General features: G+C 55.0%; 1 protein-coding gene across 1 annotated transcript in view; it reads right to left on the bottom strand.

Annotated features, from left to right (window-relative positions):
* WASF2 (WAS protein family member 2) overlaps positions 1–24,410 on the bottom strand; it is a 27,242-nt gene extending 2,832 nt beyond the window's left edge. The window contains exons 1-8 of the mRNA XM_026043475.1: positions 24,316–24,410; positions 10,330–10,483; positions 6,574–6,708; positions 5,908–6,061; positions 4,628–4,745; positions 3,337–3,467; positions 1,817–1,972; positions 52–142 (exon numbers count right to left, since the gene is read on the bottom strand). Coding sequence (XP_025899260.1) covers positions 52–142; positions 1,817–1,972; positions 3,337–3,467; positions 4,628–4,745; positions 5,908–6,061; positions 6,574–6,708; positions 10,330–10,459 — 915 coding nt within the window. The 5' untranslated portion in view covers positions 10,460–10,483; positions 24,316–24,410. The remainder of the gene's footprint in view (positions 1–51; positions 143–1,816; positions 1,973–3,336; positions 3,468–4,627; positions 4,746–5,907; positions 6,062–6,573; positions 6,709–10,329; positions 10,484–24,315) is intronic.
* Between the last annotated feature and the right edge of the window lie 2,273 nt (positions 24,411–26,683).

Below are 26,683 nucleotides of genomic sequence, written 5' to 3'. Positions count from 1 at the left end.
CGGAGGAGGAGCGAAGCCCGGCCTGGCCCCCAAGGGGGTCCCCATCCCCACGGGAGGAGCCGGCGGCGGGTGGCTCGGGCTAACCAGGCTGGATCTTTTGGTGCCTCCTGAGCCAGAACCTCTCTGGTTGTCTGCAGGATAGCTGTGGTGGGGCAGGGGGAAGAGAGAGAGAAACAGGGCTGTTAGCTGTGAGAGCATTTCCATCGATACAATCACAGTTTTAATGCAGATCATATGTGTTTGCTGCAGTCCAGACAAAAAACAGCTTCCAGCTTTAACTGCCTTCTTCCTGAAACCCCTACTCCTTGGTTTTAGTCCTCCCATGTTGTTGCTTTTGGCCAACAGCAGCAGAACAAAGGAAAGCAGAAAGCAGGGCAAAACCCCCGCTATTCTCTGCCGAACCTCCCAGGCTGGCGGGACGAGGCCGCGTCACCCCTCCCGGAGAGGCCCGGCCGCCCGCGCGAGCGGCCTCCCGGCCAGGCCAGGCCTCGACACGCCGAGCGGAGACGTCTACCGGGAACCGCACGGGGACCAGTGGTTCTGCCAGGGGAACGTGTGTTCCCAGCATCTGCTAGGAACCGATCTCCTCGCTGGGCTCCGGGTTCCATGGCTTTGAACCGGAGCTCGCGGTGTGGATCGGGGAGGAAGGCACAGGGAGCCAAGGCGTGCTGAAGGAAAACACCGATCCTTGAGCGACTGAGTCTCCCATTTATGGGAAGCGTTTCATACCAGAAAACACCACTGCCCAGAAAATACAGCTATACCCTACAGCCACGTAAAGGAAGCCCTAAATTGACATCTCCTTGCACTCTAAAATGGCCAGGTAAGGTACATTTGCCACAAAAACGTCACGAATTTTAACAGTGCACAGTGCTGATCCAAGGCAAACTACTGGAGATCAAACCTAGCTCCCTGGGTTCTTTAAAAACAAACCACCAAAACAAAACCCGAGAAAGGAGATCTCTGTGGCTAGGCAGAGATCTAAGCAACTGCAGAAGGCAGGGTAAGCCTCATCTGAAAGCTCATCTCTGCTCTGCCCTAGAGGAACACGCTGCAAAGTGGAGAGCTCGGGCTCTCTGACACATCAGAAGAGCCTTTTCTGCAGCACTGCTGCCTTTGGATAAGATGGAGACAAGCTAATGCAGACCTGTCTATCAGACGTGCTTCCTCTTGTTCCTCTTTACTCTGTTTTACTGCCTTTTTTTAACTCGTTCCCTCAGAAAAACACAAAGCTGCTCTCTTGTTTTGACCTTTGTGTTGGGCGCCAGCGCTGGACCGCAGTCCCTATCTCTACAGTTGGCTACAAGTCACCATTTCATCCCGCGTGGAGCAGCTGCTCTGAAATTGCACTGAAGTCCCCAAGAAACCACTTGTAGGCTTGAGTCCTTTCAACTCAAACTCCAGCTTCAGCATCCATGTTTGCTGCAATCCTGGGGCAAACGGCAACCACAAAAGAAACGAGCAGAAGAAGCTGTTCTTTGCAGAGCTCTATCAGGAACATGTCTGCGCTTGGAGCCACACCATTAAACAGGACTCTGCTCTGTCAGAAAGCAAAGCAAATCTGCTCCACTTCTTGCCCAGGCCAATTCTCCCTCCTACAAGGGGACAAGGGTGACTGGGATTTACGGAGGGCTGTTCTGGCTGGGACTCCATCCCTGCAGCTGCGCTTGCCCTCCAGGCAGAAGCACCTGGTACCCCACAGGGCTCCTATGCAGCACCCATTAGGAAGCTATGCTGAAGCCTCTCAGCCTGTCTCCTGTCATCCTTTTACACCACCTACTACTCCCTGGTGACAGAAGGGATCCCGTAGGCTTACCTAAATTCCAGCGGGGGTGGCGGCAGGCTGTCATCTGGGAACGGGGGCGGTGGTGGCACCGGAGAGTCGGTCTGCGGCGGTGGCGGGTAGCAGCTCACGTCCATGCTTTCGTTTGAGCCGATGCTGCCGTTCTGATACACCATGTTGGAGGGGTACCTGAAGGCAAAACACACGAGCACTGTATTTAAAGAGTCCGTGGAGGCCCCGAAAGCTCATCTGCCCCATGTTTGCCACGGCTTTGCCTTCTGGAGGGGCTAAAGGCAACACAAGCAACCATTTGACCACAAAGCAGCCACCTTAGCCAGGCCAAAGGATCCACCTGCAGCATTTAGAAACGAAGCTCTTCCCAGTAGGAATGACTTCTTCCTGCCCTATGGTGCCACCTTAGCCACGTCAACAGGACACAGAAAGCAGCGGCAATGTTAAAGCAACATTTTACAAAACATCTGTTTGCCAAAGCATCCTCTACGAAGAATCACGCACAGTCTTTGGTGTAATTCTTTGGCTAGAAACTGCCCAAATACTCTTTTTTTAAATCGCTATCACTTGCTTGATTTTCAGAATAACACGAGTAAATAGGGATTGCAGAGACATGCTTGCCCAGTGCGGGCTCAAGGGGCTACTAGTTACACTGAGTGGCAAAAAAGAGCTAAAAGATGCCAAATAATAAGATTGAAAACAGAATATCAAAAAGCACCCAAGAAATGGTAATGCCCTTAAAACTAAGTATCCAAAGCAGAAGCAGTGATGAGGAAAAAGACCACGTTCAAGTTTCAATGAGTTCACTCCATAGAGAGGTGAAAAAAGAGGGGAAAAAAAAAAAAAGAAGTCTTGGGCGCTCGAGACCTCAAACGAATTCAAATGCATGGATACATTTACACTAGAAAACAGAGGAGCAAGAAAATGGTGCTGTTGTGCTGCTCGATTCCGCTGCTAGAAACCAAACCCGTTCTCCTATTAAACTAAAAGCAAGTTTTATTTTTAGCAGGGGAGTGTGATTTAAAGAGAGATTTTTTTTTCCCTTATATGAAAGGAAGCAGCAAGGAGCGAGCAAGCAAGAAGTGCATTGTGGGCACCGAGCGCGCTCGCAGCCCAGCCCGTGTCAAAAGTTAAATGAATTCCCAAGCCAGAAGCGCCGGAGAGAGATCAGGAGCTTGAAATACCGGGCTGGAGGCTGCCCCCGCTTCAACTTTGGGGTGTGAAGAGCCATTTGCGACGTGCGTGGCCCTGGGCACCGGCCTGGCGGGGAGGTGTGAGGAGCAGGGCATGGCGCGGGGAGCCGGAGCCCTGGGCACCTCTGTGCCCACGAGACAGCCCGTGATGCTCCCACCACCCTGCTTAAACGGCGCCGCTCCCTGATTTATTTAGCAAATTCTAAATCACCAGACAGATTTACTTGGGAGAATCTGATTAGTGGCAATATCGATCGGCGCGGTGCAGCAGATCCGGAGGAGCTGCAGAGCAGGGTGAACTGCATGACAATCACCAGCGGCGCCGCGCAGAGCCCTGCGCTTGCTTACCCGACGGGCCCGTGCTTGTCCTTTGACTCCACAAATTCTTGCCCCATTTTCAGCTTCTCCCACTCTTCTTTCCGGGTTTTGATTTTCCGTGGGTTCACGTTGCCTCGGTTCGGATTCTCCTTTTTCTCTTTCTATTGGAGGCAAGGAAAAGGAGGAAGAATTAAACCAAAGCCTTGCTTTAAACTCCCTGGAAATGGAAAGGGCAGACCCGTAGCAGGTTTGAGAAGATCTATCCTCAAAGCGGGATGGGATTTTTTTTTTTCTTTTTTTTGAAATTCACTTTCCCAGTTGCTGACAGCTCCGGAGACACCCCCGTACAAAGCACAGATAGCACCAAAAAAAGCAGGCAGTGTCAGATTTCCCCTGTGCAGCCCAGACATCACGGCCCTCTGGCACGATCACCTTGAGGGCAGAGTGGAAGGTCAAGTTCCCTCATCAATTCAGCTTCTCGTCTCTGTCAAGACTGCCAAATCCACCCCAGCACCTGGCTCACGTTAAGTGCTTTGCTTCGGGTGTACAGCGCAGACACCTGCCCACAAAGAGCTGGGCTTTAGCGAGCTCTCGCTTTGTGTTTTTGACAGGCTCTACATCTCATTTGTTGTTCTGATCGGGAAAAAACAATCACTATCAGCTCTGATATTTAACACTTCAGTTGTCTGAAAGCTAAGTAATATATGTTGAAACCAATTCTTTTATGATGCACTTTTCAATGTTGGTGACCATGGCTCCAAATCCCCAGGCAACCAGTCCAGGGACTCCACCTGCTGTCTTCAGCTTAGGTGCTTTGGTCAAGACTCCTCCTTGGCTCTGTTTTAACATTAGGACCTGTTTTTACCGTCCTGAAGGGACATTCTCCCTTCTTTACTCTTCTGTCACAGAATTTATTGTAGGACTGGACACACTGAGGCACTTGGGTGGGGGTTTTTGCACTGTTTCAACACCCAATGGAGGCCTGTGCAATGCCAGAAATGCAGAAAAGCCTCTGTACAACTTTCTAACCTGATGGCAGCATCACCACTATGTCTGAAGACTACAAATTAAGCCCCTGTAACCATATCAAGGAGGGGACATTTAGAAGAAGAGAATTTAAGGGCTCCCGCTTCCTCTTCCTCTTTTAAATTAGCAAAGGTGAGGATAAAAAAGGAAAAAAAAAACCCCAATCCCTAAAGAGTTTAAGAGATTGAAGGCTGAATTTTGGGTTGGAACTTCTGACTCTCCAAGATTTGTTAACACTTCCCATCTCCCTCTCTCCCGACCTGCCTCGGATGGCAGAGATCTCCCATATCCTCACCCTATGTTTCCGCTTCTCTTTCATGATATCCTTGGTGACCTGAAGCATTTTCTCTTTCCAAAGGTCAAAGAAATATGAAGGATCTGTGTAGAATTTAAGCGCTTCTTTGCCATCATCCCTAGAACATGGAGTGGGGGGGGAAAACAAAAAGGAAAAAAACAGACACACAAACAAGGACCAAGTCATTCATTTGTTTGAAATCCAACGAAAACATAAGGCACAATCCCAGGCGACAGTTTAAAGGTCTGCAACGAGAGGGTCAAACACGCTGCTCTCGCCTCTGTAGGAGGCAAAAGGGCCCTGCTGTTTGAGAGCAGGCGGCGGAGCACGAGCGTCCCCAGAGCCGGCCACTTGTCCGGCTCTCCCGCTTCCCGCCGCCTTCAGCCCCTGCACGTTCTCCAATACTCTGGATTTCAGCACCTGAAGGACTCAAGGGCCCTGCGCAGCCACCGGGCGCACAGCAGGTCTCTCGCTCCAGCTCCCACATGTGTTCACTTCTTTGGTGTGCAAAAAACCCTTCTGCAGCCTAGGAACCCCTAAATCAGAGCAGCAGCGTCCTTGAAGCTCCCGAGCACAAACACACACTCCTGCTTTGCAGTGCAGCCGCGTCTGGCAGAAGACAGCTGCCTCCAGCTATCTGTAATTACTTTTTACCTGTTCAAAAAGATATTTATGGATGTGGGCTAAAGAAATCTCGGTATTCTGACCCCCTTTACTTCCTATCTACCAGATGCAGTGGCACTGCGGGGCTGCTAAGGAGAAACGGGGAGATGGCCACAGTGCAGGTCACATCAGATGGCTCGGAAGGCCCTGGGAGCACCCCGAGATGCACAGGAGCCAGCTGCACCCACCCAGGGCAGAGCCACACACAGATGTATGCTCTGCAGGCGGCACTGTGGCTTTCTGGAAAGGAGCCACAGGGCGAGGGAGAAGCACAAGAAAAATGCATCATCTGCACAACACCTAGCATGTTTATGCAGTGCCAGCCAAGCCTTGCCCCAAGGCAGTCACAAAAGTGACGGCAGGTAACCAAACATGTAATCTTCTAGCTGCTCACATTCCTGCAGCCCCAAAAGCCGCATTTCACATAATCCCGAGGACGGAGATTTCCTGCTGGATCTCACTTTAGGACTGCAATTTCCCCACTGGAAACTGCTATTTCAATAAAACAGTCCAAGACGCTGCTTCGTGGACGGGTGACAACTTCCTCTGCTAGCTGCTGGGAGCAAGAGAGACTCCTTTGCAAGGGCCAAGCGGCTAAGGGGACCCTGTGGCGTTACCTGTAAGGGGAGAGGATGTTGAGAGGCGGAGGAGTATCGCAGGACCCATAGGTTTCAAGAACAGGCACTGGGAGAGACTCTCTGTCAAAAAGCTTCTGGTCCTGAGTAGTGGAGCTTTTGAAGGCCTTCCTGGTGTTAATGCCTTGCAGGGAGACTGTAAGAAAGAGGAGAAAGCAAGTGAGGAACAGCTTGACCCAGGCCAATGACACTGAAGATCAAGTAGCAAACATCTGATTTCAGTTGGAGTTCTTGGCATGCCTAGCACTTCTTAAGGTCAGGCTCCTTTTCCCACAGATCTCTCGGGAAACCCAGCAAGTCTCAGATGTTGCCGTGCCAGGATGTGCTGCTGCACAGACAGGGCTCTCTCGAGAGCTGCTGCTGTGGTTTCGAACCCCTGCGACCGAGACACGAAGCGCGTTGCTGTTCCAGCGGCGGAGAGCCGGATTCCGCAGGAGACTCGCTAACAAGCAACTCCAGGCTTGCCCAGAGACGCCATGCACACAAGCAGCACCGTGCTTTTTTTTGGGGAAAAAAAGTCCCTCTTAGTCCCAGAGAAAACATTCCAACACTGAGAGTGTCAGGCTCATTTTAGGGCCCCAGAGCACAGCGGCTCGATGAGAATCTTTAGCATGCTTGGTCTGCAAGGACTGCGCTCCACTCCATTACCTTCTTCCTCTTTGGGATCCAGCTGAGTGACTTTGACTTGCAGGCGGTCAACTCTCTCGACTAGAACGCTCACCCGAGAGGCAAAGGTGTTGGCTTGAGTAAACAACTCTCCAAATATGTCCTCTGCAGATTTACCTGCAATATCAAAGCGTCCGCATTACTCTGGCGAGCCGCACCGGGCTGTGTTCAAGGCCCCAGCCTGCTTTCTTGAAGCCCTTCCCCGTGAAAACCAACCCGCCACTGCTGCTTTGTGTTGCATCAGCCAGCCCCGAGCAGCACTAAAAAGAGCCATGTGTGTTTTCACGTTGGCCACGGCGCAGATTAAGGCAACGCTCCCTGGCACCAAACCCCGAGCCTTTCCCCGGCCCCTTTAAGCTCTAAGGAAATCGGGCTGTGCTTCTGAAGTCGTTCCTAAAGTCGCCCAAAAGGGTGGATGAGGGTAGGGCGCTCCGAGCCCAGGCTGCTCCGCAGGGCGCTCTGCTGCGCTCGTTATTACACAAGCAAATGCAGTTAGAGCCTCGGTGCTCTGGAGAATCTCAGCAGCTCCTGCTCTCCAGCAGCGCTGCCTCCAGGGTAACCGGTTCGTATTTACAGGCTCAAAGGACTCGGTAACTGCCGAGCAGCCCCCGTCCTTGATCCTGCAGCCCGAGTGCCGGCGCGCGCGAGCACTGACCCTTTTGTTCCTTCAGGTGGCAGCATCTGAAAAATTGATGCGCTCACGTTTATTCCAAATCAAAACCAAACTGGAACTTCTCAGACGAGGATATTCTCTCTGTCGCAGCTTGCGCTGCCCGGTGGGCTGCCATGACCAACACCACGGCGCGCCTGTGCCACGAGAGCGCCCGGCGGCTCCCATCAGGGGCACTAGCAAGATGCCCTCTCTATCACACGTACAGCAAGAGGTGGCCACGGGTAGCCCAGACATGAGAGAACTAGAAGGAGGAACAAGAGCTTACGCTGGCTGCTGCCTTTTTGTTCTTGGTTAATCCCAACCAGAGCCGGCCCTGGCAGCCAAGGGGCTCCCCGGTGCCCACTGACCGGACCCACTCGCGGCCGCAGAACGTGGCTGCCCGCAGGAGGCAGCCGGCTGGGACTGTGCACGGGCAGCGCTCTGCTCGGGAGGCTGTTACACCGAGAGATGCTCTCCAACTTGCAGCACAGCCAGGCGGGAGCCATTCTGGAAACGGTGGCTGTGGAAAAGCGGCCGGTCTGCACTAAGGCAAGTGTGCCCACGTCACAGCAACGTCCCTGCACCTGCTCTGAAGCGGCACCAGCGCCAGAAGTTGTCCCTTCCCCTCTCCACATCAGCTACTCCCGCTCCCCGGCCACGCTCCTTGCACCGCCAAGCGCTGGGGAACAAGGCAGGTTAAAAATCAACCTCCTCCACCCGTCCCGGTGGCGGTGCCAGCGCGGAGCGGGGGCGGAATGAAACGCTGCAGGGTCACTCCAAGCGACCTCTCCTCCTTCCACACCCCTGGACAGCACAAAACCTCCACTCCGCCCGGCTCACAAGCTCGAGCGGCCTCCCCGAAACGCCCGAGAAGAGTTTTATTTCTGCAGTTTTATTTGCTGTTGAATTCAGGCTTTGTGGAGGACGCTCTGTTCGACGGCAGCTGCCCTGTTTTATCTGAGGGAGAAGGACTGAGCTAGAGGATAACCTGCCACCTTCCCAGAACAGCTCAGAACGGAAAACTCATAATTTGGCTTTCCTCTTAACAAGAGGAAAACCATCCCCGAATTCACAAGGAATCGCTGCAAGTACAAGGGAAATGACCAAAAAGTCCCTGGTTTGCAATGCTGAGCAGCAGGTCGCAAGCACAAAATCACACATGAAGAGCGTTGCACGCGCTGGCCTCGACACTGGAGCGGGAGGAAGGGACAGGCCCCACTCCCCTACCTGGGCAAGGGCACCAGGACCGGCTTATCGCCTGGGATCTCCAACGTCGCTCCGTGTCTCATGCACGCCTTCAGATGGGGTAAGCCAGAGATTAGTTTGCTGGTTTAGTTACTTTGACTGCAAAAGTGCAGCTTACAATCAAAATTATCTTTGTCATGCACTGGCAGGAAGACAGACGGCATGATTTAATAGGTCTTTCCATCTTTAGCTTGTGGATTCTCTAAAATCACACACAAATGCACAGCCGACTTATACAAAGTGCTACCAGCTGTGATAGTAACGAAGGGTAAACTCCCTGGAATATGAAAGTTTGACAAGATTTATGTTTGCATCTTTGTAAAGAGACTGTGGTGCACCAGGCATGGCTGATTATTCACTTGACAGGGCTGTCACAGCCTACTGAACCTGCTTCGCATTCCTGCACTATCCAACGTGCGAGGAAGGAGAGGATTTTTTTCCCAAAGCGGTGGCAAAAAAGTGGGGGACAACAGGGGACGAGACTCAGTTGTTTAGGGAGGAGTGTTCTGCAGTAGTCGGTCTCAATGCTGTTCGGTTTGGAGCGCTGCAGAGCCGGAGGGAGCGGTAAGAGCCAAGCTCAGCACCTCCCCGCTTACCCAGGGACACAGGGAGCGGCAGGAAGCAGCAGCTTCCCCGGAGCGGGAATCCCACGGCACCTTCCCGAGAAAGGAAGGAGGCTGCAGTCGGGGTTCCAGCCCTGAATATCCGCGCTGCACAAAGGAGGCCTGAGGGCTCTGCCCCGCGTCCTTCGCGCTGCCATCAGCCTCCTCCGCAACAGGGCCGCGCGCTGCTTTACACCTTCCTCCTCCTCCTCACAAGATGGATTGCGCTCGCGCTCCACAACCATCTTAAGAGACAAAAACCTAAGAAACGGGCAGGGAGGGTCAGCCGCACGCGAGCGGCGGCTGCGTTCGCCTGCGCAGTGACATTTCTGCGACGGAGCAGAAGGCGATACCTGCCGGCAGCGCCCGCCCGGGACGAGGCTCCCCCGGAGCTCGCGCCGGCCCCACCAGGAGACCAGGGGCCTGCTCTGCAGAGCGAGCAGAAGGCTCGCGGACACCAGGGAGAAGCTAAACCATGCATTAATCTGATTATCGGAGTATTTGCTAGTCTTGCTTCAAGGGCAAAGGTGGCTAATCAGAATCCAGAGCATTTCGACAGCGCCAGCAGTCATTCCTGAGAGACCACAATTAACTCTTTATTTTTCTTGCAGCACGTAGGCCCCCACTTTCCCTCTGGCCCTTGCGAGGCTCCTGGGCAGCTCCCCGGGGAGCCGAGCTCGGCACGGCGGCCGCTGCCGGAAGGAGCAGCCCAAGCCCCCGGCGCCCCAGGGCGAAGCCCTGCTCGAACGGGGGGCTTGGGAGGGTCTTGCGAGGCAACAAACAGCACGGGCAAACAGGCCGGCTCCTGCGAGCGCGCTTTAATTACCTTTCATTAAAAACTAAGACTCCTGCCACCCGGTAGAGGCAACAGAGCCGAGCTCCATTTAATAGCGCGTGCAATTACAGGCGCTTTCCCTGACACAAGACACCGGCTGCTCCGAGAGCCTCCCATTTTACGAGCCCGAGTTGTGCTCCATCCTCCCATCTGCAGTTTTGCTGCAGCCTCTCACACACGCACGCACACACACACACATCCCCCCCTTCCCATTTGCCTGCTCCCCGGGAAGGCGGTGGGGACCAGGGCTATGAAATTAGCATCAGATTTCTTTAGGAAAACATTTTAGCATTACCCAGGGAAGGCAGATGGGGGAGAAATAGGAACGCGGGAGTCGAAAGGGAGCTAAATAAAGAGCGCGAGCGACTCCTGAGGGCAACGCGCAGGCTCGCCATGGTACTCACTCAGGCTGCCCAGCTGTCGAATGACATTTGCCAGGGTGATGTTGGTCATGCATTCCAGCTCGCTCCGAACGCTAGGCAACGTCTGACGGCACAGGTGCCTTGGCTCAATGTTCCTCGTTACTAACGGCATGGTGGACCTGCTTCAGGCACTGTTCTGAAAGATGAAAAACAACCCAAAAAAGAAACAGGAAAGGATTACTCAACCGCAAATTCCAGGCACACCAGAGCCATGGTGTTCGTTTTTCCTGCTCTCAAATGGCTTTATTTATAAGCCTGCTTCCCCCCCTGCTCCCCACCCTTATAAAACTGGTTCTTCAGAAATAAAGATCCCGCTGTTCTGTTCCTCGCCGTAACAGAAAGGACCCAGCAGCTCAGGTGGAGGGGCAGGGATGGCTGGATGGAAAACTACCCGTCGGGCCTCAGCCGCTGCCACCCCGCAGCGCTCGCCCTCCTGCCGGCGCCCGGGCGAGCCCTGCGAGCTCCTCCACAAGCTGTTTTGACTCAAAACGAATGAGTTTTTTTCCTTAAGAGGTTGAAAACAGAAGAAAGGGAGAAAAAAGCCTCTTCCAAACCCGAGAGGCTCCCGCCTCCCAGGGCGCGCAGGCACACAGGGCTCTCCTGAAACAACAGGAAGCGCTCGCAGCTGATCAGGAAACTTTCTGGCGGCTGTTCCTTATCCTGCAGGCTGCACCCTGCTTCCCTTGGAAAAATCCCTGGAGGTCGAGGCTCACACGGCGCCCTTGTCCGCCCGCCGTGGCCCTGGGCCGGGGCCAGAGCTTGCGACGAGCGCGCGATTCCCGGCACAAGGCTCGGAACGAGCTCCCGGGTTTTATCCGGGAGCAATAAGCGTCCGGACATTGTAGTTTAGGCTGAAAACGCTCTCATGCACAAGTCAAATGCCTTGAACGCCCCCAAATCCCCCTCGTTGACGTGTCGAAACACCGAAGCAACAAAGAGACCCGTGGCCTCGGCCGCCTCCGCGCCACAGGAGGGAACTCAGGCAAACGGCACGAGGAGGGCGACGCTCGCCTGCAATCCTTCAACCCAAGCGAAAGCCAGCGCGGCCCGAGTTCCTGATTAATTTAGAAGGGGAAAGAATTGCTTTTCTAGGTCAGCTTGGGAAGAACCCGCCAGAAACAGGCAGCTCCCATGTGAGAGGCACGCGGAGCTGCTCAGGCGGGTGTAAAAATAAAACAGGAAGCCAACAGCGTGGGGACCAGGGCCTCCTGTCACCCTCTGCAAAAACCCCAGAACCATAAAAAAATCAGCTGTTTGCTCTTGACTTTGAGCCACCCTTTGATAGTCTGTGTGGCAGCTGGCAGCTTATCTTTGAGGTCCAGGAGTCCTTCCTGGATGCTTTTCCAGCAGGGTGTTAAGAGGAAGAAGTGGGCATTTATCCCTCCTAATTACCTCCGAAGGCAGATTTTTGAATTGCTAAATTTGACCCATTAAGGCGGAGGGGCTGCAGACCCCTGCCAAGCAGATGCGCGGGGCTGGTTTGGGGCGGCCCCAAACGAGGCGCTTCGGGGCTTGTCCCTGCACTAGGAAAGGGGTCCGCACCTTCCCATGGAGGCGAGCAAGAGGATGAGGGGCTGAAGAGGGAGGTGAGGAGCTTGGCCAAGGGATGAAGAGCACTCTGGGCTCCACTGTACCCCAGCAGCCACCAGCAACCGCAGGGAGACTGAAATCGGTGAGCGAAGGAAGGACCCTGCCCCTTGCTTGGAGATGCCCCCTGTTTCACGGATTGCAGCCGAGCCCCGGTGCTATTTGGTGGCTTTCTGCAAGGCAGCCCTTCCCGGCTCCCGCCGGGCTGCAGCTCCCGTAAACAAGGCGGCGTTTGCAGGCTGCGGGCACGGAGCTTCCCCCCGGAGCGTCCCCAGGGCCCGGCCGGGCTCGCAGAGCCCAGCCGCCCCGCGTGGCTGGAAGCCTTCCAAGGCGCCAGGCAGCGGCGGCACACGGGCAGGAGCAAACACCAACGTGTCTGCAAGGGGGGAGAGCGGCCACACGGCAAATGGGGGGAAAAACAAGCCCCGAAACCAGGCAGCAGCTACGCCAGGCTGCATCGGGGTGAGAAAGGCGGGTACCAAATCCTCAGAGGTCCGGGGAGAGGGGCAGGGCAGCTGCCTGGGCGCTGCCACCTCCCTGTCGCCAGCGTTTGCCTTCCGAGCACGTCCTCAGACCAGAAGCGGTGGCGAAAGTGGCTCCTTTTACAAGAGCAAAGCACATCGACCGCGGGGATTTGCGCTGGCGCGAGGCAGGCAGCAGAGGAGAAGGAGAAACCGCTGCTTTTCTCCTGGGGCTCCTGCCGGGAGCCGCCCCGCGCGGTGCTGCTGCGGGACCGGAGCTTCGTCCGCGTGCCCCTCACTGCGCTCCTCCTCGCCCGGGAACACGGGACACCCTAAGGGGCTGGGAGCAGGCGGAGGGCGACGCAGGGACCTGCAGCAGAGCGCAGGGCTGGGCACGGAGCAGGCAGGGAAACGCTTCCCTGCTGCCCACGGCTGCCTCAGGGGACAGGGACAGCAGCTCCCGGGCTCCTTTCAAACCTCCAAGGGGACAAACACCATGAGGCCAGGCTGGAAAATAAGTGCGTGTTTCGAAAGAAAACCCAGAGCAGAGACAAGGCCCAAGAGCCAAGAGGAAGCGAATGCTGCTGAGCACCAAGCAGGCGCTCGGGGTGGCAGAAACTGCAAAGGAAACTAGGAAGGGCCCTTGCTCTTTAAAAGGGTCATTAAGACCAACTGATGGACAACACGTCCCCACCGAGGAAGGGCTGGACGGCAGCACTTGGCTTTTGTCAGGGGCTGACAAGGCAGCAATCTCCCAGCCTGCCAAGCCCCCCCGGGCACCGGGCAGCCTCACGGAGCCACTGCAGCTCCATCCGCCCCGTGAAAATGCAGTAACGTGAAGAGCGAGGCCAAGAAATCTCATCTTCTTGGCAAACGTGAGGATGTCTACTCGTTTCCTAGCGCTGAGGACTCCATTTGCTGGGAGGCTGAATTTGGGGTGCGTGCGGCACTGGGGAACCGCACGGGGCAGCAGCAGCGCCTGAGAGGGGAACCAGGAGGTTGTAAGACACAGAAAGTGGAACAAATATGTGGCAGGTTCCTGTTGGGTACCGGGGGAAGAGCAAAGCACACGGGAACGCGTCGCTCCTTGCGGGAAGGAGGGAGCCCACCTTGTCTCGTTGCAGCTGCAGGAAATGCGACACCGCTGCCCGAGGCCGCAGCCGCCGCTGCACCAATTCCTGCTCAAAACCCTCCTCTTCCCAAGCGCTTCACACCTCAAGAAAGAGGAAGCGAAGGCTTTTCTTATGGGAACGAATGATCTTCTCGCTCTCTCTTGCTTGATTCAGAGCTTCCCTACCTGCTCGCGGCAAGTTTTGCTTCCGAGGCCTCCAAGTCACGGCTTGAACGGCAGCTCCCAGCCCTGTTCCGACGGCGGTGACTAAAAGGCAAAGCATTGGGAAAGGGCAGCGCGGCCCCGCGCACCTCGGAGCCGCCCCACCTCCGGCTGCGCCTTGCCAACATTCCGCCGCTTCCCCTCTCCCGAAGGGCTGCCGGCCATGCCGGGGCCCCGCACCGCTCCGTGAGAACGTTGTGAGCACCCAAAGGCACCAGGAGCTTCCATCACCGCCCCTGGATTCTTCCCGAGCTTCCAGCTCCTGCCCAGCACTCAGTGGGGATTTGGGTTTTGCTCCATGTTGTCCTTGGGTTCAACTCCTTTGCTTCACACACAGCGGTCTCCAGCTCCTCGCGTTTCCCCAGGAAAACAGGATTTGCGCCTAGCCTCTCTTCCCAAGGCTGCCGATCCGCCACCCTCCTCCCTGCACAACAAGTTCTCACCTTGAATGTCTTTCTCGCCGGTTTTTAAGAGGATTCTGACTCCAGCAGGATTATTTTTGGAAATCCTCCCGGGGTGCTAAGGGCTGAACGCAGCGCAACGCAGGCTGGTGGGAGCAAGAGGCAGTCGTGGTTCCTGCTTTTCCTAACCCACCACTTTGGGAAGACACCGACTCAATTCAAGAGGAGCTCGATGCTACCAAGGTCTGCGTTGTGGGCCTTCCCTTGAGCCTTTCCACTCGAGCTCTGTTGAGGGGATCGCACAGGAACCATGTCCTGGGCCGGAATTGAGCGCAATTGCTTTGCTTCAAACAAGAACCGCCAGGCTGCAGCCCCCTCGAACAAGGCGGCGTCTTATTGACTATTTTTAATAAATAGGGCTGGCACAGAGAAACTGGACAACTGTTACAGGCAAGAAAGGAGACAGACTTTGATGGCGAGTGGTCACGTGCAAGGCGGGCACGCTCTAGGACTATTTGCTTTGCGACACAAGCTCTGTCGGCTGAAAACAGCAACTCGGACCAAATGCTCCTTCACGGGTGGGCTGGGAGCAGCGCAGAGAGCAGCAGCAGCGCGGGAGGAGGGCAGAGAGCCCGCTCCACGCAGTGCAGCAGGGACGGCGGGCAGGGCCGCGAGGCGACGCACACAAAGGGCCACCCGGCCAGGCTCCCCTCGCCGCTGCTTCCCGAGCGGCGCCTCCTAATTCCCTCTCCATGGGACACGCGACCTCCTAGAGCAGGGCCCCGCTGCAAACCAACCTGCGCCGCAGCAGCGGTATCATCTGTCGTGACGTGCGGGGCAGCACAACGCTCCGAGGGAGGGCACAGCACGTTTTGGGGGGAATGAGGCTTCATCTCCATGTGGGTCGCTGTGACCCATTGCGCTGCCCTTGCTGGTGGTCACAAAACCCTCCGGCCGGAGGCGAACGAGCCATGGAGCGAAGCAGATCCGGCCTGCGGCGAGGCGCCTGGGAGAGCAGCCTCCAGGAGCACCCATGGGCGGATTAGCCGCAGCAGCAGGTTTGGGAATGAGGGAGGAAGGAGATAATCAGATCTGAAATTCCCATCAGTATGAAATGAGACTTAACTCAGGAGCTTGCCAACGCAGCCTGACTGTTCTTTCTAATGTCTGTGACAACTCCGCTTCAAATTTCAAGCTTCTCTCAGCAGTAACTACTCCCCCATGTAGCTGTAATGGCCAGAAAGAGACTGGCTTTTATGTAACCCCAAAAGGCAGGCAGAAAAGGGAAGCAGCAGCCGCACACACATGCAGAGAACTGAAAAAAAAAAAGGGGAAAAAAAAATTGGGCAGAAGGCTGTGCCGAGTGCTCAGGGCTGTATCCAGGCTCCCGCCGCAGCCCGGAGAAGCGGGATGCAGCAATCAGAAACGCCGCAGCTCCACACCCAGAGACAGACCCGGCAATCAGCGCCGCATCCGAGCAACGGGGAGGGAATTACAGAGCAAAGTGCCATGTGCTGCCGCAAACTCCTCCATCCCGCCAGCTGTAACGAGTTTTCATTCCCAAAAAGCCGCGTCACAGGCTCATCTGTCACTGGCGGCCTGGGCTGCCAGCAGCTGAGCAGGAGCCGCTTCCTTCCCCGGTGCCCTGTCCTCCCCAGCAGCTGCCCGGCTACATCCCCACGCGCTGGGGTAAAAACCAGCGCCCGCCACCGCTTTCCAGGCAGAAGGAACAAAAACCCGGCTCTGCCCTGCCCAGGGTCACCCCAAACCCTTCCCACCGGGCCAGGGGGTTTGCCCAGCGACGTCCAACCCGCAACGCTGTGCAACACACCCGGAGCCTTGAGCTGACAAGCAGCTTGCTCCCTTCCCAAGCAAAAACACCCTTTTCTCCCCCCCGTTTTTTGTCTGTCGTCTCTAAAAAATGCAAAAGAGACTCAAAAAGCCATTTGCTCTTTTTTTTTTTTTTTTTTTCTCTCCCTTCCTCCCCTGGCTCATGCGTTATCATCATCATTTACTGCCCTCAAGGGGATTGCACAGGTGTGACTGAGAATTTGGCTCTCCCCCGTAAACTTTTGTTATCGGCTTTGCCGAGGACGAGCAGGCTGGAAGGGGATCATCTGTCCAAGAGGAGCTTGCTGCAATATGCGCCAGGCTGCTCTGCTGGAGAGGGACGAGCTCCTGGCAGGAGCCGGGCGGCGGGTGGGAGGACGGGGGGAACACGGAGATCTTCTCGCTTCTGCTCGAGTGTAAAACGCAGGGCCAGTGTGACCCAGCCTTCCCCCTCCTTAAAACCTACCGGTGCCTAATTAATGTTTTCATTCATTTAGCTGAAAAACAAGCTGAACAAAGAGGGTCACCTGGCGTTCCTATCGGTGCCCGGCTAAGGCACGGGCAGAACAAACGCATTTCAATAAAACTCAAGAGGGGCTGTGACAAGAGCAAGGCAGTTAGCTCAATTAGAGGGAGCTGTCACAGAGATTTGATTCCCGGAATACAGAACTACTGATTAAACAGGAATTAAGGCGCAGAAACAGAAAGGTTTCAAGGTCTTTGCCACGAGCACATACATCAGGAGAGAGGCAGGAAGGGCTCCCTCTGCTCTAGCTCTGGCACTGTTGCTTCCTAGGAAACAGGAGGTGTAAAGGGAGCAGAACATCATCTGCTAAACCCATGAATAATTTTGGCAAGGACGCAAAGTCAGGCAGAAGACAGAACAAAATCCTAAAGCCTCAACCAACAGGTAGCTTTGGAAACCCCCGGCGAGGCCGACGGGCAATCAGGCGATGCAGGTGCCACCACCACCCTCGACGGCTTCACTTCCCCCCCCGGGGCGTATTTTACCCTTCCTCTTTGGCAGATAAACCCTCTTGCTCACAGCTCAGCCCGGCCTCCCCTCCTTTAACACACACTAACCTGTTTTGATTAACGAAGGGGTAGGAACAAACCAGTTCCAACTGTTTTCTATACAGCTCAACTGCTCTTTCGGTTTCTGCTCACGCCTAGATAATTATATCACAGCACTGAGTGCCCCCACCCTTCTGCTGCACTTGGGGAATACTGCAAAGATAAGTCTTTTCTTAATTATTAAATGTAAATAGCTCATTAAATATAATCCAATTACTTTAATTGTAAGAAAAAGGAAGTAATTACAATATGTACATGTATTCTTGCCTGAACAGTTTTAGTATCTTAAATGAATCTTTGCAGCATTAATATTTTTAAGTTAACCTTTGACATGAGGGGGGAAAAAAAGACACGGCGCCGACGCCGGTATTTTCAGAAGTGTTGTATCTGCTGGGATTTCCATCACAAAAACAAAGGAACAGCCTTAAGCATCTAAATTCAAATGCTTTATGAACAATGTCTTAATAAAGGCAAAATAACACATGGGTTTTGTACTATGGGAAAAAAAAATACACAAGATGTCACATTAACCCCCCTCGTGTTTCTTGGGTCTCCTGAGCGGAGCGAGGCAGAATAAGGGCAACACTGGGTACCATTAAAAGCCAGGAGGACGGCAAAGCTGCAGCCCTGCGGGTGCCTACCACAATCCCTGCCTTTTTCCAGCACGTTTTCCCTTCCCGCCTCTCCGGCCTGTCCCGCTCTCCTGGTTCGAAGGGGCAGCCGGTTATCGCAGGGCGCGGGGGCGATGCCGGGTAGCGCTCGGCACCGCGGGAAGGGCCCTCTGGTTCCGCTCAAGCGTCACCGCTCTGGGACTCCCTTTCTCCAGGGGTGCAGCCAAGGGGATCCAACCCTCTTCCAACAGCCTCCCCCACGGCCTCGCTCGGCCCCCCGCTTTGCAGGTCAAGTTTCAGCCTGGATTTGGGGACAGATGCCTGCGTCAGCTCCTCGGGACCCTCGGGACACGCAGCTTTTTTGACTGCAGTTGTTTCCATTCAGCATGTTCCGAGCCCAGCTGTGATCTCACCTTACGTAATGCGCAGCGCACGCTCCAAGTGTTGTACCATCCAAAACTACTTCAGAGTGTTTGAAACCATCACTTTATTGAGCCCATCTTTCCGGGAGAAGAGATTAGACTGTATTAGGGTTGCTAAAGATGCAAGTCTTTCTATCACTGCTCACCACAAGGTCCATAATAAGCTGCTTTATGGAAACCTCTCATGTGAAGCCAGACCCTCGACGTAACCTCTTTGATACAATATTGAATTCTCAGTAGTGACCAAAAGGCTATTTTGTCCAAGTTAATTACACGGCTTTTTAATTTAGCCTCCAGAGGGGAAGTGGCCAGTTACTTCACGCTGCCCTAGACAGAAGGGAAAGGTTTTTACGCAAGCTGTGTTTATAGCTCTGTGCCTTCCTGCAGCAAAGGCCGAGCTCAGCAGCTGCTGGTACTGAAAGCACAGGATCTGGGTGTGTGCACGGCTCGCCCGCGTGTTTTTCCTGCAGCTGCAAGGCCAAAACCGCGCGAGCGTGTCCGCACCGTGCACAGAAACCGGGCGCCGAGAGGGAACTCGCTTCCGCTCTGCACGGAAACCTTCCCGTGGCCATTCGCGTCGGGCTGCTGCTTCCCCTCCCTCCCCCTTCAATCCCATTTTTTGTGCTCCATGCACCAGCCACGGCTACATGGGATATCGTGGCCGAGAGCCTTCTCCAAATGCTACTTAAAGCCCTCTGGTGCAGGGCAGCCCCAAAGCGAAGCACCGGGCGAGGCTTTTGCTCCACAGAGACTTGAAGCAGGGCTCCCAGAAGTGGAAAAGGGCTTGCAGGGAAAGAGGAAATGAGAAATTAAAACCGCATTCAATCTTATTAGTGGCAATACAATAGGTCAAAGCACTTTGCAAGAGTCTCCTGCCAGCGAGCGCTTTGCACAGGACCTCGGGGCAGAGACACCGGCCTGCTGGAGCAAGAGCAAGAGCACTGCTGTGTGAACAGCCCAGCTGGGGAAGGGCGACGGCTCCGGATATCGGGCTAGGGATATTTCCTCAGGGGCTTCAGGAGACTATGTGCAGGACCGGAATCCGAGGAAGATTCCCCCTCCTCCTCTTCCCCATCTGAAACATTTTTCTCTCTAGGGATTCCCAGCATCTCGTAAGAGAAGCCTCTTTGAAGTACCACAAAGTGGAATTGCTCATCATTTCAGTAATGACAGTAAATAAGGCGCAGGATTTCGTTGAGCCTATTCCTTTTGCTGTACAAACAAAAGGTCAGAATCATTAGCCCGGTTTTATGAGCGGGCAGAAATGGAGACTCAAAACAGTTGGGTGACTCTGGGCCATCGTACAGAACGCCAGCAGCTCAACAAGAGGAAGCCTTCGGCCTCGGCAGCAGGACCAAGAGGGCTGCTGCTCTGTCCAACCTCTGGTTAAACCAGAGGCCTCTGCACCAGCAGACAGACATCAGATGCTTAAAGAGCACAAGAACATGGCAAATATAGGTGACAATTCTCCTCTTTCCCACTCAGTAGCAATTTACACCTTAAGGCCACTTTGAAACAAACATTTTTAATTGTCCTTTATGGATTTCCCTCTCGCGAATTTTGTCTCAGTTGCTGAACTTATCCAAGCTGCTGGCACCCTTGGGGCAGCATGTTCAATATTTATCGTACCTACGTTAAAAGGCACTTCCTTTGGTGCCCTGCATTTTACAATGAGGAGATACCAATCTCAACTCCAGGTGTGGAAAGAAGTAGGTCTCTGCTTCACAAAGGAATCGCTCACATAAATGCACCACCATCCATACTAAACGCGCACCTCCCGAGAAGCAGGTTGTGTGGCTACCGCACAACAGAAGATTTGGGTTCCTTTGCGGAGGCACCACTCGTCCCGGGCACGGGGACAGGGGCACCCCTAGACAGGAGGAGGCTACAGAGCATCTCAGGGGACTAGAGCAGGTCACTAGTGATCCCGTTCGTGCAAGGACACGGCCAGGAAGAGGTTCCACACACAACCGCATGGGAAGAGGCACCTATGAGCACGCAAAGCTAAGGCAGAAGCACTTGAGCACCAGCAGGCAAACAGCCTCTCCTCCCCATCGGCGTTACGGCTTGTCACCGTCCCCAAGCCCTGCAGGGACTCATGGGTCCCCTCTAAAACAAGAGCAAAGCCTGGGCACACGCACAGCCGAGCACAGATGCAACACCGGGAAGCTCGGCCGTCATGCCAGGAATTAGGGAAGGGTCTTGAGGAACTATTTCCCAGTCCTATTACTACCCTACAGCAAGTCTGGGACTTGGGAATGTGATTAACGCCACACACCGCTGTGCAGAAATGCAAGTTCATGTCGCAGCTATTCGGGGAAGGGACCTGCCTATCACAAAAGCAAAAAAGACATTAAAATCCTACAGGTCTTCAGGTGGAAGGACTAACCGGTACAAATGTGAACCAAACCCGAGCCAGGTAACCTTCTGCAGAAGCTCTTATTATTCCAAGGAAGCCTGATCGGCCGTGCAAGTTGCCTATCAGGCTAAAAGGAAATATCCAGCTTTTTTATTACTCTTGCAGAAGTATAAAGGCAGTAAATCCCAACAGGGCGGTTCTGTCCCGAGCAGTCATCTGCTTATCACCCATAAAGCATTTCCACAATGTTTCCCCTCTGCTCTAAATCCAGTGTTTATAAATACCTAAAAATATATAAATAAATGTTAATTTCTGCTAACTAAGGGCCTGGCTCACGCAAATATTTATGCTTGTGCAGTGAGAATAAATATTCAATATAAATACACAATTTCTTTCTACAAGCTTCATTAAAAGCAAGAGTGCTGCTGGAAACAGTAAAACATCGCAGACAGCGAGCTGTTCTGGGGGGGAAAGTAGCTGTCTTTTGCTTTCCTAAATTTCAGCACAGGGAAAGCATCAGAGAAGCATGATTTCAATTCTAGTTGGCCTCCTGTGCATTCTATACCCCTACAGCTCTCTTTTAGAAACTACATAAGGGAACAAATTTTAGAAAGTATATAAAGGAACAAGTTTTAGAAACTATATAAAGGAACTAATTTGGTACTGAGTCATCAGACTGGCTGGTTTTGGCCCTTTTAACCCTCAAGAGAAACTGTCAGCAATGCTTTTTTTTCTCTCTTCTTCTTTTTTTAAACACAGTCCTCCCATCCCATTCTATATGAAGACAGCAAGAAGATTACACATGACTTGTATACATGCAAGCACCTAAAATGGTTATTCAACCATTTTTACGACACAGGCAGCATACGCAGCAATGCCTTTTGCTCAACTTAACGACCAAGGTACTATCATTATACAAGGCACAGACACAACAGACCTTACATTTAAACTGATTGGATGTTCGAGTGCAGAATATCCACGGAGAGAAGCTATCTTGAAGGATTAAAGATGAGACTTACACTTGTTGGAGTCTTTCTTATTACAGTCTGTCAAAAAAGCTAACCTAATTTTTGTGGAAACATTAATCCCCACAACCTTCTTTGTTCTTCCACCTCCAAAAAAATCTTCAGGAGATGGATTTACCGATGTAACTATATGCATATGAAGCAAGCACTGCAATGTTTTAACCCCTCCGCCCACGCTGCGAGATTATCTAAGCTTTGTGAATGAAATCAACTTTTCCTAGACCAGCCCTGACGGATGAGGCACATTCAAAGCACGCTGAGAAACTGGGCTGCTAATTTTAATAAAGGCTATACGGTCCTTAATAAAACGCTGCTCACAAACACGCTCTGAACGGTAACGCAAAGAAATGCAGCATTTCTGTTCAGTGTGTTGGATTATTCCGAGGTGAAGGAGCAAAGCCAGAAAGCCACATCACCACTTGATTATTAATTCACTACCTCAAACTCCAGCAGTGACATCTCTAAAGAAAACAGGGCTCCAGGTCTGGGCTTCTCTCTCTTCAATAAGCCACCGGTTTAAGTTTTAATAACACATTTCAAGTAGGGTATGTGCAGAACAGAGTGGTTATAAACACATCGTATTGCTTCTGTTTCCTAAACCCTTGGCCTGCATTCTCCCCATAGCAGAGCTTTGCAAAGCCAGAGCTTGAAAGATGTCAGGAATGCAAAGGCAGATGCGAAAGCAAGAAACGGGGGGGGCCAACCTACAACCGAGGAGCAGGTAGGAGCAAACTTCTGCTTTCAGCCCCGCACGTGGGATTCCGTGGGCTAGGGGGTGAGAAGAGAGCGGTTAAACGAGGCTCTTGGGAAGGTAAGAGCACAGCGGCTCGGGAAAACTGAGCAGCAGAGCTTAGAAAGGCCCCTCTGCAGGGCTTTGGAGAGCAAGGAGTCTAATGAGCCACCGGGAGGGGTTTTTCTTTTTTTTAGTGTGGAATTTGGGACATTTGCTTCTTGAATTTGTTACAAGATAAACAATCAAGTTTCTTTTGGTTAAAGCAGTGAAAAGGCGCACTTTGGGAAGCGGCTTACAGCAGGCTCAACCTTGGAAGGTCGTGTCCTACATCCACATCCTGCACCCAACGCGCGTCACGTTCAGCAGAGCTTCGCTTTGACCCACCTGGGCCACGCAGGGCACCCACAGCGCCTGCCCTTCAGCCCTGGCTCAAGGCAGCCTTTTAACAGGGCACCCACCAGTGCCTCCAGAAACCACAGAGTCTGGGTCTGATCCCTGCTGTCACCAGCCTACGCTGCCCAGTGTGACCAGCGCACAGGTTGGAACTACAGGCACCCCTGAGGCTGCAGTCCGGCTGTTTCATTCAAACCCTGCATTTTCAAGCACACTCCTTACAAAAGAAAATAAAAGCACAGAATTATGACGTCTCTGACCTGCTCCACCGTCCCTGGCCGGACGAAGCCTGTCCTTGGCTGTGAGGGCAAGCGCATTTTCCAAGTCAACCTATCAACAACATTGCCTGTGGTTTTCGTTGGTCAATGTTGGTTTTGGTTTGCTTTTAACTAAGTTTTGGATTAAACTCTGTATTAATACCTACGACAAGGTCACTAAGAGGCCAATCAGGATTCCTAGGGAAGAGTGTTGCAATCCAGCACATAAATCCCTGCAGCTCTTACTAGCAACCTAAGCATTCAACGGACTTGAGTTTAAAACTAGAGGAAAACACATCTATTCCTCTTCCTCATGTGACCGAGCACACATGCTTTAATACTTCCCAGAAAGCAGCATTTTGCGTCAGTTTTGTCATGGGGAAACACACACTGCTGCCCTGTCACATCTTCTGCAACTTTTCCACCCTCAGAAGATTTCCCAGGCTGAGGGAAGACGCAAGAACATGCAAGTTATACAAGTTACAGGAGGTTTGATAAATGATGGCCTCATCTACAGCAGGTGCACTTATTAAAGCTCCCTATTAGTGTTAATGTCTTTTCATACTCACTAGTATCTGCAGTGCTAGGAGTCTTAGACCCTCAGTATTTTCTGTTGTGTTACTGAACAGGCAGGCTCTTGGCATTAAGATACCATCTAGTCCCAATAGCAGTTCTAGTTAGGCTGCGACTCCCAAGTCTGCTGCTACTAACGGAAATAAAACCGTAATATCAAGCTCAAACTCCGAGCAGAAAAAAACACCCATTGCAGGAAGGTCTTTAAGGTCAAACAAGAGCCGAGAGGGAGGAGCAACATCCTGCCTTTCTCCGGGGGACATTTGCCATTGGCGTCCCCAAGGAACACGGACAAGCTTGGGGACACCGAGGGAAATGGGGCCTGAGGCTGCAGGCGGGTCAGCAGGCTGGACCGAGTCCCCAGCCGCCCGTGACGCCCCCCGAAGCTCCTGCACACACAGGGCCTGGGGATTTGCTATTAGGGGGGACGTTGCCCAGCACACGCACCCGCACGGGCCTACCTTGGGGAGCTTCGCCTTTATGTAGGTGCCCGGCCAGCGGGCGGCCAAGGGGCTCGCGCGGATCCCCGAGGGGATGGTCCGCGGGAAGCGGGCGCTTCCTTGGGGATGCCGCCCGGCCAGCGCGCCCGGGCCCCTCGGTAGGGCCTCGCCAGCGCCGCGGGCGCTGCAGCCCCGGGGCCGGGGAAGGAGCGGCGCCTGCGGGGACGCTGCCCTGGCCCAGCCCGACACCGCCGAGCGGCGGCACCGGAGCCGGCCCCGACGCGGACATTCCCCTCCCCCTCCCCGGGACGCCGGGGCCCATAGCGATCACTATCTAGCAGGAAACACGGCCCGGCTCACCGCTATGGCTCACTATTTGGCAAGGGCCTCGCAGCCCAGCCCAGCGCGGCCCGCCGCTCCCCGTGGCGCCGGCGGGCGCCGGGCCGCCCCCGCCCGCTCCCGCACTCACCCCGCTCCGCGGACTCCCTGCTCCGGCGGCCTCGGCCCGCTACGAGCCGGGCGGGACAGCCCGGCCACCCGCCATTCCGCCGCTCCCCCTCCCTGCCCTCACTGAACCTCGCCCCGCCTCCGCCCGCCTGCCGGGCCGCCGCGCCATTGGCGCGCCTGCAGGGGCTCTCGCCCTACCATTGGCCGAACGCCGCTGTCCATCAAAGCCGCCCTACGCCACTTGCGTACGCAAGCGGAGCAGCCAAGCGGCCCCACCCAAGCTGGCCGCGCAAAAAGAGTAAACAGGGAGGAAAGTACCATCCGGGAGACCAAATAGGGGGAGCCTGGGCTGACAGGGGAGCAGCGAACAGCCTGGCGCGCCCACAGCGACAGGATTCCAAACTAAATCCCTCGGGGACGCGAATTCCAGAGCGCCATTTCCTTCCAGGTTTTCCTGGGGGACAAAGTCTCTTTCCTTTGCGCAGACAGCTCCCCCCCCCCCCAGGCGGGCTGCCCCGTGGTGCCGTCCCGCGCCTCTATGGTGTGGGGCGCCGCCAGGAAGGTTCCACCTGGGGGCGTGGCGGAGTCACGTCAGGGCGGGGCCGGGGGGCGGGGACACGAGGACGGGGGACACGAGGACAGGGGGACACGAGGACAGGGGGACACGGGGACACGAGGATGGGGGGACACGAGGATGGGGGGACACGGGGACAGGGGACACAGGGACATGAGGACAAGTCGACATGAGGACGGGGGACACAGGGACACGAGGACGGGGGGGACACAGGGACAGGGACAAGGGGACACAGGGACATGGGGACACGACATGGGGAAAAGGGGAAGAGGCAAGGGGACATGGGGACAGGGGACACAGGGACAGGGGGCAAGGGGACATGGGGACACGGGGAGAGGGGACATGAGGATGGGGGACACGGGGGCAAGGGGACACGAGGACAGGGGACATAGGGACACAGGCGGGGATGGAGCCTGGCAGCCACCAGGGCCCCCGGGGGCCATCGGTGCAGCGAGTGTGTCGGGGCTCAGTGCAGCCCTTCTCCCCGTGCTGCCGGCAGGGACGCCCGGGTGCCTCCGTCCCCTCGTGTCCCGGCTGCTGCTGTCCCGGTGCAGAGCCCCCTTGGGCAGGAGGAAACGGGCAGAAATCCATGGAAAAAGGCCCTCCTTGGCGTGGGGGAAGGACGGGCAGCATTCCCGCTGTCCCGCTTTCCCGCTGTCCCACGCTATCCCGAGCCTGGGAGCCGGCATCCCCGCTCTGCCTGTGCCGCAGCCCCCGCAAGCACCCCTATTAAATGTGGTTTTTTTCCCCTTTGATAATAAGTGGAAGTTTTGTCTTTATTATACCAAAAGATGCAGGGAGAAGGCCTGGCCCCCAACCAAACAAGGGGGTGTCTTCCCCTTCCCCTTCCCCTTCCCCTTCCCATTCCCCTTCCCCTTCCCCTTCCCCCTCCCCTTCCCCTTCCCCTGCCACATTCCCTTCCACGTGCCCGCTCCAAGCGGCTTTTCTGGCCCTCCTGGCCGCTCTTTGCCCGCCCTGGATGCGGAGGCCGGATGCTCCGGGTGTTCCCGACATTCCCGGCATTCCCGAAGGCTACCGGTCTCCATGTTTTGCAGGCTGCTGTCGAGCCGCCCGCTCGCGGCTCCGCTTCCCTCTCCAGGTGTCCCAGCCTCCTAACCTGCCTCTGCACCCCAACCTTTATCTCTGCCGCCCGCGCCAGCGGCTCCGTTGGAGCTGCCAGGTAATTCCCGCTAAAGGGCGGGATGCGGCCCCCTCGGCGCCATCCCTGACGCTCCTCAGTGCAAACCAGGGGCGAGTGCGCGCCAAGGGACACCAAGGGACACCAAGGGAGCGCCAGCCCCAGGGAAGCATCAGCACCAAGGAAGCACCAGTCCCAAGGGAGCACCAAGAGAGCCCCAAGGAGGACCAAGGGAGCACCAGTCCCAAGGGAGCACCAGCATCAAGGGAGCGCCAAGGAAGTGCCAGCACCAAGGGAGCACTAAGGGAGCCCCAAGGAAGCACTAAAGGAGCACCAAGGAAGTGCCAAGGAAGCACCAGCCCCAAGGGAGCACCAAGGAGGACCAAGGAGGACCAAGGGAGCACCAGTCCCAAAGGAGCACCAGCATCAAGGGAGCGCCAAGGAAGTGCCAGCACCAAGGAAGCACCAAGGGAGCCCCAAGGAAGCCCCAAGGGAGCTCCAGCCCCAAGGAAGCATCAGCACCACGGAAGGGGCCAGCCCCAAGGGAGCACCAAGGGAGCTCCGGCACCAAGGAAGGGGCCACCACCAAGGAAGCACCGGCCCCAAGGGAGCCCCAAGGGAGCGCCAGCCCCCCGAAGCGGCTGCCGCGGCGCCGCCAGCACCAGGCCCTCGTGCCGG

Source organism: Nothoprocta perdicaria, unplaced genomic scaffold (assembly GCF_003342845.1).
Source record: "Nothoprocta perdicaria isolate Ctin4 unplaced genomic scaffold, notPer1 scaffold_33, whole genome shotgun sequence".
NCBI lineage: Eukaryota > Metazoa > Chordata > Aves > Tinamiformes > Tinamidae > Nothoprocta > Nothoprocta perdicaria.
The sequence above is the reverse complement of the archived record's forward strand: the minus strand, read 5'-3'. Positions and strand labels throughout refer to the sequence as shown.